The sequence below is a fragment of the Pavona decussata genome, unplaced genomic scaffold (genome assembly GCF_977016875.1).
Source record: "Pavona decussata unplaced genomic scaffold, jaPavDecu1.1 SCAFFOLD_87, whole genome shotgun sequence".
NCBI lineage: Eukaryota > Metazoa > Cnidaria > Anthozoa > Scleractinia > Agariciidae > Pavona > Pavona decussata.
The window spans coordinates 2899165-2914545 of NW_028145504.1; the positions used below are offsets into that span (position 1 = coordinate 2899165).

A 15381-nucleotide genomic window follows, 5' to 3' on the forward strand; every position below is an offset into this window, starting at 1 on the left:
TCGGATCGAAAAACATTGAATGGCTGTCGTCAGTCCGTCTGATTAGTTTTAGGGCCCAATATGTGATGTTTGGAAACATTCACGGACCCCAGATGTCAAGCGTTTGTGAATCGGTTCTGATCTCATAATTCGTGACGTGAATTGCGAGCCGCAAGTATCGCACGCATATTCGATCTTCCTTGAGTGGGAAAGAGTTTGAATCAGAGCTTGAAACTTGGTACAAATAAAGTTCTTTTCTTCGTCTTTCGATATATGAGATTTAATTTAGAGAAAATGACATACCAGAAACACCTTTATTTCAATGAAAATAGGCATTAGTTTCAAGGTCATTTTGAGTAGCGTACACAAATCTGCATGCTTTAGAAAGCAGCCAGCGAGTTTGGAATGTTTATTGTATTGATTCTCTTGCAAGATGGTTGGTCTAGGTTTGTGTAAGGTTTCAAGTTCATTGGGTTATTTTACACCGTGAACGGGGCTTCGTCCTTTGACCTAAATTTACACGGTTTTCATCGGCCCGTGACCGCACCTTGGCCGCATTTCAAACTCTTGCAATTTTCTCAAAAAATAAAATACCTTGGAACTTTAAAATATGATTTTCGAAAATAGTAAATCCAAGGGTATCTTCAATCGAAATATCAGAAATTCGACCAAGTGGTCGCTGAAATGCAGTTCTCGATTCTTGCAGGCAGCGGCTCTTAAAATATTGCTAGATCTTGCTGTTAAGTTCAGTCTGCAAGTAACTGACCAGAGCGAAATTTGTTAAGCATGTATAACGGCTGATACCCCATCGAAGCTAAGCACATCAAAACTCTGACTGTAACAGCATTATCCAATGACTCACTTTTTTATTTAAAAGTTAATTATATAAAGCATAATACATTTTCTTTGACACTAAAAAGCTCGCGAGAGAGAAAGACGTTTTTTTATTTTCTCATACCACTTTCAAGGAAGTTCTTTTGTTTGGCATCAGAAACACTAAAAGGAGATTTGAAGGGCAGACATTGGTCACCTTCTATTCCAGAATTACTGTTAAAGGCTTTTGAATATGACAATATTTCATTCTGCATTCTTATGTCCATGATTATTCTTCATTTTCCTTGAGGCAAATGAAGTGCAGGCCCTTCGTACTGTAGAAAAAGCATTGACAAAAACGTTAGGATTCTGAGATTGATAGTTTACATCAGTTGCTATCACTTCTATAATAGTAATAGACTCTCTCCAGAGTGACGTTTGACCCCGGGAGGGAGGGCAGTACCCATAAGGTACCAATAATCACGAAAGGGGAACCTTTTTCATGTACAGGACGGAGGTTGATAAAAGAGCAAGGATTTTACGAGCTGGTGTACAGAAAAGGGTAGGGACCCAACGAAAGAAAAAAAGATAGAGTGTTTACTGAAGGTTTGTGAAAGGGGTGCCATTTCTAATGGCAGGAATATGAAAAGGTTATCTTTCCTGTTAAAAATGGTAAATAAAAAGGTAAGGGTTTGGACCTCGAGGAGAAGTCCTCCCTTATAAAGCCCCTTCCTTTATGAAGCCCCTTCCTCCTAGTCAGTGTACCATGGCCCCCAAGGCAGCGAGGACGCACGGGGAACCCAGAACTCCCCCCCCCCCCCCCCCCAAAAAAAAAAAAAAAAAAAAAAAAACAAGAGCCCAGGAGCCATAAAAAAAAACATATCTCGACAGTTTACGTTTTCTTGTACTCTCTCAACATTTTTGTCACAGGATCCAACAGAAGATGATTTTTATTCCATCCTGATGTAATAAAACAAGGGTATTGTGCTACTGGACATTACTGCTATGTTTTTAGATTCAGTTTAGTCAGTAAAATCATTAAATAGGAGAAAAGATTCTCGCAGGTTTCAAATTTGCTTATTAGTCGCCTGCTTTCTCGACATATGTAGCTTGAGAACATATTCAACGAAAACAGGAAATTAGTGCTCTTCAAAATTCTCGTTTGTTTTTCACTTAAAGAAGTAAGCCATCCCACTTCCCACTGAAATAAAACGCGGGTTGCCGCACAGGTTGAGTGTGGCATTTCACAATGGCTTATATAGAGGGGCGGACGTACGACTGATGGTCGGACAGTGACGTCATAACCAAAATTTTTCGCTTTCATGGGTATATTAAAATCTCTTATTAATGGGGCTCCACGTGCGCGCCTCGGCGCGCGGAGCTCCGCTATAAATAATGTATATAAATAAATATAAAAATTCTCACCTCCCTACCAATGCCCTTGCACGACCCAGATTTAACACCAGTGTTACCCTCTAGAAAAATGACAAACTGCCTGACTGTTTTGAAAAGAGGGGGTGGGGTCTAATGGTGAAGGGAGGCCCTGTTAAAAAAGATGACCCCTTTAAACAGAGACTCATTAGAAGATTAGAAAGGAGGTGGTGTTAAATAAATAGCGCTTCAACGAATTCTTTTATTTTACCATAACGCAATGGGGCATGGCACACTACACTCTATGAATTATCTGTTGTGCTGCTCTTAAAGTGCTAACAAGTGGATCCACTCTTCGAATAGATTCCTAAATACGATGGCAATGGATTCGTAAGCCCCTTTGCCTCAAGCTCCCTTCAATCAGGCGTTGACCAGCGCTTGGTGTCACCTCAAGAATTTCCCTCACGTACACGTCAAGTTCATCGTTTTCTCGTTAACGTTGACTAAAAAATTCAGCCGAGTCGTAGGATGCAGTGTTCATTTGCCCTTCTGCACTTTCCAGTAGCCTAGCCAAAGACATAAAATATCCATCAATGTTGGGAAGCCAAATTCGTGCACCTTGCATTGTGCTTTTAAAAAGTGTTTTTGCTAATCTTCCTCTATTTCCGCCATATTGAAAGTGTTAGTTCCCAGGGCCTTTTCTCTTAGCTGACTTCCGGTCACTTCTATTTCCGCTTCCCCATCTTTTAGTTTTATCGAACATCTTTTAGTTGCATTCAGTCACGAATTAATGATTCAGGAAAGTGATGTATGCTCCACAACATCGATGTATGACATCCAAAATCGTGGTATCCCGGACGAAATTGATTTATTTCATTTTACAACTTGTATTATAACGCATAACAATAACGTAATTGAACAAAACATTGATGTATCCATGTTCGATATTTTGTCCGCAAAAAAAACCCATATGCATGTTATTGCCCCACTATTTTAGTGAAAGTGGATTTTTGTATAGTTGCACAAAATAGACTGTATTTATTGGTTTGTGAAGAACTTTGTTGTACACGAAGAAGACATTTACATTTTAATGGCTTCCGACTGTAGCTCCAATGGATATTTAGTGTGTTACTTGTCAATGACGCATGGATTAAATGAGACGTCGTTCATTTTGTGTTGTTGAGACTATTCCACAAAGCACAAGTAAATGTCTGTCAATCCTTTGTTCTTCTCCAAAAGTTTTGTCTCCCTCCCTACCATCCCACCCAGAAAAGAAACTAGGAGTATTGCTACACACCAGTGGGGGAGATACCAGTTGATCTCCAGGCTACCCCAAGGGCAGACCGAATGACGAGTAAAGTTTCTTATCGAAGGAAAAGCCTACATGTACATTTCGATGATCTACTCACCCTCAAAGTAACTACCTTCCTATATTCGATCGAAAACCCCTCCACTAGTACAGCCCATGTATTCTAGTTGTCTGCCTGATGGGCGTTTTTGGTCTTAAAATACCTGACCTTCCTTATCAGAAGAAAGTGTTACTAGATGTTTAGCAGCTCGATCGCGTTTGATCACCAGCAAACATCTGAGAATTAAATCCAAGTGTTATTTAACAAGTCGGCGACAGTTTCCTGTGGTCTAGACTCATTTTACAGGCCGTAAAATGACGTCATAAAATGTTCAAAATTCAAGTGGAACCACAAGCTGAAGGTTTCATCACCAAGTTTGAAAAGCCGCCTTCAATTTGTTTTTTACAATTATTATCACATGGAAAAAGTACTAGCGGAATTGGCTTTATTTTCTGTTGAAACTCGTACCAAGGGTCCTGTCTCTTGAAGGGTCCTTTGTCGAGCGAGGAAGAGAGAAAACCCTGGGAATGAGGTGGAGAAACAGCGCGCGTCACATCTGACGTCATTTTTGTCTGTACTCTTGAGCTGTCGTTATACATTGAAACTTTTAGCTGAAAATTGTGTGCAACGGAGCTTCGAAACACGGCACAAAGTAGTGTTACACGGTGAAACTTTTGTTTTTTCACCACTGCGACCGTTGCGAGCCGTTGCACAAGTAGAAAGTGGTTCTACTGTTCGTGAAACTTGTTTCGCCACGGAAGTTCGAAAAAGTTTCACGAAACCGACCTTGTTACATGGTGCAACGCCTGCTGAAACTTGTTTTGCTGCGCCGTGGTACAAAAGTTTCTGCCAAACGCTTCAACGTGTAACGGCGACTTTATAGACAATAGCTACAAGCCAATCAAAGCGCGAGAATTTTCCCAGTTATTGTAAAAATCTGTGATAGGTAGAACCTCTTAATTGTTCATTTCCAAGCGAACGCATGTTGCTGATGAAAACGGAGCCTTCACTCTCGGTTCCATTTCTATGGTGCCAAGCCTTATGGCGATGCCACCCTACAAGCTCTTAATTAGTTTGACAAATTTATGACGTCTTTTTGACCACTTGTTGGTCCCGGCTCCAGTTTCAAATGGCCATTAAAAATACATGAACTGTGCGATTTTCGCGTTCGCCATAGCAACCAGGACAGTTCAAACTGAAGCCATTAGAAAGCCCTTTCAAAAAAATGCCACAAAATTGTGAAAAGGAGAGTGGCAGCGTGACGTTACTCAGTGTGTTAATACTTCTGAGAAGCAGAATGAGCTCATGGCACACTAAACAAATTGAATTCTCGTCAATTTTAGGTCGTATGTCTTCTTTCTCTCTCATGGTTTTTGAACATAAAAAGTCGATTCTGATAACAAGTGAGGAACACCCAACTATTCATCTCGGTGGATATCTGCTCGGAAAGCCTTAATCGCCTGAGAAATTTGGATTCAGTTGTTAGTTGTTCCCTAAAATTTTCTGCAACTTTAATTTTTAAGCTAAAGCATCCGAACACTTCAAACTATGTTACCTAATGCGCAAATATGCCTTTAAAACGCCGGAAAAATGTTTGCAAACACAAAAGACACAGTAAGCTAAGTATTTTGCTTAAATGTTCGTTGGGTGCCTTCACAAGTTAACCTTCGTAATAGATTTGAAACGATTTCGTCAGTTTATTTATTTCCATCTTTGCAGACATGCTTGGCAGTTTGCATGGCATTACCTCAAGTATCGCAACGGCCTTCCTGAGAGAGCAGCGTGTATCATTATTAAGATAAGGCATAAAATTAAGATATATCATACTATGTGAAAATATGGTTCCTCCGGCGAGGCTAGAACCTAGTCTTCCTCAGGGGCGGGTTGTTCGAAAGCCAATTAACGCTAATCTGCGATTTATAATTAATGGAGGTTTTCATCTCGCTCGCTAAAAGTGATTTCAAAGCCTAATTTCAAGTTAAAGGCAAAGAAAAGCCTAAGTCAAAACTGACGGTCAAAACTCTTTTGGAAGAATCTTTATCGATAAGTTATTAAACCCGAATCTAAGTTCACGTTAATCCAGGATTAGCATAATCGGGCTTCGAACAACTTGGCCCTGGCTTCAAGGCAGGCGCGATGACCAATACACCACAGGAAAACAAGTGTATGAAATGGTCTCATTGCCTGTGGTGTAGCCGTTATCACGCAGGACTCGAGAGCTAATGAGTTTCAGTCCTTAAATTGGGAAACCACATTATTTTCACACTTTGTTCAGTGTATCTTGCTTATGATTATACGTTTACTTAATTCGTTCCTTATAGATATAGCAAATCTTTACAGCGATCCTTTTGAAAATATGGTTGATTCACTTAGAATATTCGTTGATGTCTGTTTCACACATGTATCCGATTAACGTGGCATCTTACCCAGAATTACCATCTGACCGACTTCTAAAAGGGTTAATAGATGCCATAGTTCAGGTCACTTTTATTTGTGGAAGATGACAAGATTATGTTTACGCTTATTTTGTCTAAATCTCAATCTCAAGCCAAAGCAACATAGCTCTTTCCAGGTAAATTCAGATTCAGTGCGTCTCAAATCCCTTCAAAATCTACGTTTGGCAGTAGTTCACTGCAACGGCAGTAGAAATACTGCAACGCACATGACCGCAACGCAAGAGTCATTAGAACCTGCCAGTAATTAAGCACTTAAGCCCATCGATAAGACAAAGGAAGCTTTCCATTAGCGATAATTCCTGCGTTATTATCTCAACAAATTAATAATTAACCTTGTTATAACAAATTGCATTAGCCAACGTGTGGACCTTTAGTTAGATTCTTTGATAAACAACGTGAGAGAAACTGAATATCATTGTCTTGACTTCAAAGGCTGGAAAGTCGAATTTCTCCGCTAACATGAACAAGATATCAGTTTTGCTTGTTCTGTTGGCTTTAGCCACGCTGCAAATCGACGCCAAAAAGTCTAAAAAGCACGAACTAAAAAAGGAGGAGAAGAAAAAAAGGGAGGAGCAGCTTGATTCCGATGACGAACCAGAAGTCAGGAATTTCTTTCCTGGATTCGCTATTCGCATTCCCGTTCCTGATTTTGGCCTCTTGTCGAACATGAAGGAACGTCTGGATGATCTCTTTACGGGAAAACAGCCAATGGGCCTGAGTGACTTCGTCCCAGGCGATAAATCTAAACTGAAAAACCTGAAAACCACAACAAAAGTGAAGAACTCTACTCGTGGTCCGTTCAAGACATACACTGTTACTTCAGAGACTGTTTCCACGGACAACAAGACCTCGCCACGAGTTGTGTCCAAAGTTTTCAAGCAACTCACCACCCTGGATAAAAATAAACTTCTGAAGGGTAAAGATGGGAAAATCAAGATTCCTTTTGTGGAGTTTGAGCTTGGACCGTTAGGGCCTGCAGTCTTCAATGATGCTAAGGGAGAGGTAAGTCATTGTTGAAGGTTTTTTACTCGGTTTTTTATTTCCTTAGATGTTAAATACGGGCGTGGAATGGATGTTAAATTTCGATAAATTAGCCATTGTACGTGTATTATCGCCGAACATTTTCTTTATTGATACAAAGAGCACGAACATTGGTGAAACTGTCTATATTTGTTGGAAATTATTCGACTGAATAAGTATCCAAAACAACGAAGCTGTAATTTTGCAAGAATTATACAATTTGACGATACAAATTGATGCGTGTTCATGATGTAGTCTTTACATATGTTTAGATAATGGAATTAATGTAAAACTTTCAGAAGATTGCGCTCCACCAACGTGCATTATATTTCAGTAGCTCTCTGTGTTTGTTACAGGTTATCCAATGTTTATTTGCATCTTGTTACTACAGAATGTTTTAGTTATATAAATAAAAATTCCCAAGGCTAAAATGTTACAATTAATTACTCGCGAAGCGAGGCTAATTAATTTGTCGGCCCGAGCGGAGCTAAGCCGCGCGAATTCGAGTTGAAACTATATTAATATATAGATATATTTATATCGTGAAGATGTCCGCACTGTTGCCTAGCAACAGTGAAAGACAAAGTATGAATGATGTCAGACTGTCTGCCGTCGTGTGGAGCAAAATTTGCATACATCGGGAAAAATATGCGTGCAGGATTTAATATTAACTGCAATGTTCATCAATATTCACTGGATACAGAACTATCTCTCCAGAATATTTTCCCTTTCTTTTAGAAATCCTTTTTGTGAAAGATTGCACTGAAGAAATTACACGTTTTGTGGCCGCGGTAAAATAATTTTACGTGGGAAATAAATTCATCGAACGCGACAGCGCTGCACGCCCGTTGTACATTACGTCGCGTCAGAAATAGATTTTCAACCGCAAACTAGTCTGTGGAAATACGAAAAGACCATGCTCATCAATAAGAAAATGCTTTGCCCCTTTTAATCTCCTCATTTGATGCTACAATACGAGTAAAGAGGGCTTTCCACCCAGCTTCGCGAGGTTTTGCGAGTCACGTATTTCTAGTTTCAAAACTGAAAGACAATAAAGATAAAGAATTAGGAAAAAAAAGATTTTCTTAGTGATGAATAGCATAAGATGTCAAGCGTAAGATCTGATTTGATCTTTAGGTGATCGTAGCTACTAAAACAAGGAATGACCTAAAATGATCTAAAATGACCTAAAATGACCTAAAATGATCTAAAATGACCTAAAATGATCTAAAATGATCTAAAATGGCCTAAAATGACCTAAAATGATCTAAAATAAATCTGAAATATTCTTAAATGATCTAAATGAAGTGAAACCAAGATAAAATTACAGAATTACAGAACTGAGTGCTTATCAAAGTAAAGGCTGATACCAGGAAGTTGCTGTCAACTGCCGGAAAGTCAGAAGAAGACTCGAAAAGTGCCGATGGTTGCACGTAAGCTAATTCGATGACAAAAGAGAGATTAAGCACCACGTTTACGGCAAACGGCAAACGTGAGATTCGCGTTTTATGCTTTCTTGAAAATATGAGTACGTAGATGAAAATAGTACAAGATAATTCTGGCCTTTAATTCTAACGCAAAAACACTCAATTTTTCTGAGAAACTGAAAATAGCGAGCGGTAAGCGAAGGATAAACATGGTCACGTGGTCATTTCTGCCGTCTGCCGTTTGCCGTAAACGTGATGCTTAATCTCTCTAAAGTTGCGTAAACAAACCGCACTAGAGCGAATCTCCTTTTTTTTTGGTCGGTCTGAAAGACCCAAAAATATCGGCACTGACCAATTTTTTTCGGGTTCGTTTTCCGGTCGCACATTTAAAGCCACGCGACAAGGCTAAATACTTGTGTAAACACTGATAAAACGCTTTTGTAAACAATGTAAAGGCATATCTGTGCATCAATAGGCCTTATCACGGTTTACGGTATTTTTTCCCGCAAACTATTTTTAGTTGCAGTTCACGGCTGGTTCGCTATGCAGACAAATGTATGAAAAATTCAAAACACGACTGGACGCTTTCTGGCACAGCTACGTCCCTCCAATTTTTTTTCTTAATCCTCTTTCTAGTGCTAAAAGTTTCCAATTCATGAATTTTTTAGAAGCGATGTTTTATCAAAATTATTTGACATCGAATCAATCAATAACCAATCAATCAATAATCTTTATTTATACACGATAAGTATTAAAGCGACGCTTCGCTTGTGGGGTCGTGTCTAAATAATTAAATAAGATAACTAATGAATTAGAAAATAAATAGGATATACACCAGCTAAAATCATATAGCTACTTACTACATACATATCTAAAACGATAAAAGCTTAAAATTCTAAAGTACAAGGTGGATTTCCATAAAAACACTGTTCAGTTTTCAAGCCTGTTTGCCTACTCGTCAAAATGGCGCCGAAAACCGTGATAAGGCCTATTTCCTTAAATAAACACGCAGTTAACAAGTTAAGGGTAGCGTACGAATAAAAGATAACTCTGTGCCAGTTCCATATAAAATAGCTGCATCAATCAAAACCGCGTTGCTGGGCGAAACATAGAACTTCGCTTCGTACCAATCAAAACCGCATTCCTGGGAAAAAACTAGGCCCTTCGTACCAATCAAAATCACGTTGCCTGGCGAAACTTGGAACTTCGCACCAATCAAAACCACGTTGCTGGGGAAAAACTAGACACTTTGCATCAATCAAAGCCGCGGTTGTAATACAGTAATTATCGGGAGTTTCCCTGAAGAAGTCTCCGGTAGAGACGAAACGCGTCGGAAATAAACTACAAGAAGTGTTCTGTTGTGCTGCTCACTAGTCTTTGTAATAAAATTAAAAAAATAAAATCATTTTAGATCATGTTAGGTCATTTTAGGTCATTTTAGATCATTTTATGTTATTTCATGTCATTTTAGATTCATATTAGGTCATTTTAGGTCATTTCAGATCATTTTAGGTCATTTTAGGTCATTTTAGATCATTTTAGGTCATTCCTTGTTTTAGTAACTACGTTTAGGTGATACTGACGTTTTGACCGGTACCTGCAAAATAATCTGCTAGATTTAAAATAATTTTTAAGTCCAAATTATGACTTTTTTTAACCATGACAAAAATATCTGTAACACAAGCAACATATCATAAAAATTTTGAGAGCAGAAAAAGTATAATTTATATAACCGTGAGTTGGTGTCAGAATGAAGTTCGAAACGGCCTGACACCAAACCTAAAAGCTGCTCAATATGTAAAGGTTTTTTGTAGACTGTTCTCGCCGTCATTTCTCCCCAATCCCCCGGTTTAATATACATTCAGGAGCGGATCATCGATCTCTTACATTTGGCACTATGATAAGCTATAAATTGAGTAGTGACCATCCAAAACAAATATCAAGTTGAATTGTTTGATAACTGATACATGTTTGGAAGAGCTTGTAACTATGGTAACGATCTGTGCCGTATACTTCCTGACGTGCGTTTTCTCGAAATGTTTCGTAACATTTCGGGATCGAAAAACTGTTTTATGTGCACAATGTTCATTACGATAAATTCTATTTTTAATAACTTTGAAAGCTAGCAACGTTGAAAAAGTTGTGAGATTTTCTGGTCCGAAGAGTCTGTGGGGGTTTCCGGCAGATACAGGGCAATGACGTCAAACTATAAAGTTCTAAAATAATAGTGGGTTTGGACAGGGAATGGCCAATTCATCCCCAATAAAAATGTAATCTAGTATGTTTTACTAGAAACGTTGCATTAAATTTCAATGTGGAAGCAACCTTCTTACTGTGCTATTCAACAAGGGGAAAGGGGCTGAGGCGTGAACCTCGGAACTCAGGAGCTCCTTCATTTGGCTCAATCGAGTGAGAGTATAGATACCGATAAAAAAAATGGTCCTAACGTGCACAGGGCTATTAATGATATCGACGACGTAAGGAACAACTCTTTCGTTTAGTGATACAATAGATAATTGCAAAGAGGTTTTAAATTTACTAGAACGGGAGAGGCTGTCCGTCTTTGGAACTTGGAACTTGGAACTTTATTTTACGTGACACACCACTTAGCGAAGAGCTACTTTACAGGAAGCCCACCAATAAACAAAAATCATTACAAAAACAAAAAGAAACATAAAAATTAGCTAACAATCTAAAATCTAAAAATTTAAAAATCTAAAATATCTAGGAAATCTAATCATTCATGTATCAATACATGTGTAATTACAAATTAAAATTTACAATTTCAAGAGCTAACAACGATAATTACAAAAAATGCTGCATGGCGAATACTTCTTAGAAATTCGCTTGTGCCGGCGATGGCGCGAATCAAGTCCGGCAGCGCATTCCATGTCTCTGACAGCGAAGTACCGAAAAGACCTAGGACCATGCTTGGTACTTCTTATTTTTTGCAATAAGAGCATGTTTGTGGCCCCCTTAAGTTATATTTTGTGTCCTTTATTTTGAGTAAGTTTGCAATGGGGGTCGGTGCCCTCTCCTGGAAGCAACTATTTATTGTGATCAACATGTCCTGGATAAGACGTCCCTCTAGTGTGCTATGCAAACCGATCCAACTTAGCAATCTTTCTTTGGTTCGCAAAAATTCATACTTTAATAGCTGAAAGTTGATTTGTATGTCTGCATATTTCAGAAATGCAGCACAGCCAAAGATTGCAAGGAAACAGGAATGTACTGTGACGCGTTTTTTAACGTCTGCAAGAAGCTTTTGGACCCTGGGGCAACCTGCACACAGAAGGGACAGTGCGACAGCAAGGGCGGGAAATACAAATGCACCTGGGGCCGCTGTTTTGCAAATTCTGAGGAAGGAAGTCTAGGTTTGACAATCGCTTTTTATACATGTGTGATATCAAGGGGTGTCACATCTGATTATTGCCGCTGTACAATAGAACCGCTTTCATTTGAGTGCTGTAAAAATAAAAACCAAGTAATTACTCTCGTCAACTACAACAGACGCAAACGTTGCAATGAACCAATCAGAACTGAAGCAAATACATATAACCGGCGCGTGCGAGCACGTCACGATTGGTTTCGTTTTTGTTGCTGATTAGATGAGAAAGTGGCGCGAGTTTTGCTAACGAACTACAAAACGAACTAAAAGTGATGTCATCCGAGACCCCTTTTAAGGACGATTTTAACTATTTTTTGTCGTGGACAAAAGGTCAAAAACTTGTTGAATGAGGTTCTTACCTCAACATCATTTCTATAGACGTATTTACTTCTCATCGAGTCTAATAATTAAATAGTTTATAGGTAAGGCCAGGGACCGCGCAATATTTTTGCGATAGGGGGGGGGGGGGGGGTAAATAAAATGGTGAAGGCATTTTTAGCGCTTTTAAATGCTTCTAGAATGGCTAAAAATACATCCCAATATAGCAGACACAGTGAATTATTTTATTATTTGTCAGGCTAATAAACACCAAATTTGAACTAAAATAACAAAGCATTAAACACAAGGAAAATCCCAATAATTACTTTTTACCACGTTGACAAATCTAAATAAGTAAATTTACCAAAGTTGCGAAAACGGTTTTCATTTCGCTGGGCAAATTCATTCGCTACATCTAGAAGCCGAATTTTATCTGTTCTCGCCTTGTGAGTATGCAATAGAGCTACATTATTAAAACGTTGGTGTTACATGTTAGCACGCAAACACGTTTTCACTATTCTTGCCATGGAAAACGACCGTTCACCTGTAGCACTTGTGGCAGGATTTACCAACAGGAGTTTACAAATAATAATAATAACCTCAGTTATCATGTGTCTGTTATTATCAGTAAGACTCTTAACCGCCTTCATAACATCTGCAGAGCAATTAATCTGCTCATCCTTGATCAACACTTTCAAAATTTCGAGTTGGGAAAAAAGATACCAGTTCTTACATCGTCAGCATAATTTTCGTTCATGTCCATTTGTGAGGATACGTCTTGCGAGCTCAAAGTGCCTATTAGAAAAGACTCCATATTGGAATATGCTTTGAAACTATAGGCTGATCCAGACGTTCTTCAATGGACGAGACTATTAAATCTAGTAAGTGGTTCAAAGTAGATTCTTCGATACACTTGCTCAGGAGTCACAGGAAAGAAAGGTGTTCCAGTTCCAACCTCAAATCTTCCAGGAGCTCTTTTCTTTCTTTAAGAGGAAACATAGAAACCATGTCCTAAGAAGGGCCGCCATATTGCATGTCCTACATGAGAGAAATCAATTTACCACGTACCACAACGCTCACTGGCGAAAGTCTTCATTAATTATCGCATATCTATAAAAGCAGTAAAACAGTAATTTAATTGGCCTGAAGCCCCAGCCCCCCCCGGCTCTGCGGTCCTTAAAGGCATTCGGATTGTTTACAGGACAACCGAAAAGTACACCCTGTGCAACCACTTCTTTTCATTGCACGTCATGTTACAGAGGACCCTCGATTTAACGAACCTCTCCATAAAAGGAAGACCTCGGTATAAGGCCCGGCTTTTTAAAATGTATGGAACAGAACCTCGATATCTGGAACCCTTGATATAAAGACCCATTTCCCTAGTCCCTTGGCAATTCGTTAAATCGAGGTTCCACTGTACTACGTTTGCCATGATGTACCGTTCACCAACCTGAGGAAAACCACAAAAAATTTAATTTGCTCCCAGGGTTAGAAAACCTCCCAAAAAAATTATGCTTAACGACATAAACCACCGAAGAAGGTTAAAAGAGTGAGGTGTGCAGGGAATTAGCAATGACAGGAACTATCAGCAGGGTTTATCCTCTCTTGCTTCAAGATGACCAAACCAGGACAGATTGAAGACCACCACCCCTAAGAAAATATTTCTCTCTGTAGGTACGTTCTGTGACGAAGACAGGGAATGTCATTCCAAAGAAGAGCTGAGTTGCCAAGAGCAGTCTGACATCAGTCGCTTCAGTGGGGTGTGTATGGCCAAGCTGGATGAGGGAGCCACATGTGGTAACGCCATTCGCAGCATGTTTGATGTTGGTTTGTTCAGACGTAGTGAAGATCCATCCAACGTCTGCAAGAAAGGATTGTCCTGCAGGACTGTTGGGTAGGAGGCTGGTCTAATGTTAGTTTTGTTAGTTATTTGTTGATGAACGTTTAATGATCAAAGTGATGAAACAATGCTTCTAAGGGATGGCAAATTGTAAATCCGATCATTCTTGTGCAAGACCTAGGCTAGTACAGTCGATTAAGCCACATACGTTAGCACTTTGAGACTTTCTCATTCAGTTCGCGAAAGGTTACTCCAGACAAATTGAACGACTTAAAAAGAGGCCAGTACTGTATTCGTTGGGTTTGTACAGGTCGGCTCCTAAATCATGTTCATTCACTCATTTTTATGTTTGAAATGCGCGACTGAAAACCTTTTTTGAGTTACATTTTTTACTGGTGGACATTTTTGAGAGGATAAGGGTTAAGAAGGGGCTTTTATTGTTTAGGTTTTATACATAAGAAGAACAATTAAATTTTTGGGGTTAGGTTCGAATTCTGGCCGTTGGACTTTTCTGGGGTCCAGTTTTATTCTAATAGAAGATTTCTTTTGTTGGTTTAACTACGTGACCTCATTCGCACCACGTCTACACTAATATTCCTGTGTACTCCCCTCCCCCATCCCCCCGAGGTAGCAACTACCAAATGTCCCAATATCTTTATAATTATACAACTACTCATTTGAAGTCTTTCTGGTTTGTTGTTTGTCTTCAGGTTCTTCGGACGCAAAGTTTGCATGAGAGATTCCACGGAACTCACCACAGAAGAGTCACAGTCGATTGACGATAAAGAGTCACAGTCGATTGACGACGAAGAGTCAAAGTCGATTGACGATGAAGAGTCAAAGTCGATTGACGATGAAGAGTCAAAGTCGATTGACGCTGAAACGTCCGGCAAGGAGGCAGAAACAAGAAGGGAAAAGAAAGAAGACAAGAACAAAAAACTGAAATTCTAAATCAGATTTAAACTGTGGAAGCTATATGCACGAATAAAACGTTGATAATGTCTTGAGTAATGTTCTCAAATTAATTAGCGTTCCTCAGTTTAGTAAATGCTTTTCTCGGCCTAAATTGCCAACGCCAAACAAACATCTACAAAATTTAAGTATAAAAGATCTGTCATGAAAACCTTGCCTTAAGGAGGCCAAAAATTGTAAGTTAACGCTTTACCTTTGATCGAGGTTGATTGGAGCAAACATAATCATAACCGGGGATCATCCATAGGTCAGAAAATCAATTGTGGACGCTCATCTAGCATAAACAATAAAAGCTCAGTCACTTATTCGTTTTTTTTTCCTGTGCCCGCGATGGATTGTTTCATTGAAGAGCTGGTCATATATTTCGTACCACTACAGCTGCCCACCAGGAAGAACAGAACTAAACATGATGCCAATAGTCTTATTTTTAATAACATTTTATGACATT

General features: G+C 39.1%; 1 protein-coding gene across 1 annotated transcript; it reads left to right on the forward strand.

Moving 5' to 3' along the window:
- The first annotated feature begins 6109 nt into the window (after nt 1–6109).
- On the forward strand, nt 6110–14975 carry LOC146474789 (uncharacterized). Its single transcript, XM_085116529.1, has 4 exons — nt 6110–6970; nt 11606–11789; nt 13796–14015; nt 14672–14975. The coding sequence occupies exons 1-4, from the start codon at nt 6428–6430 to the stop codon at nt 14910–14912; spliced, it is 1188 nt and encodes a 395-aa protein (XP_084972655.1). The 5' UTR covers nt 6110–6427; the 3' UTR covers nt 14913–14975.
- Nucleotides 14976–15381: the final 406 nt, after the last annotated feature.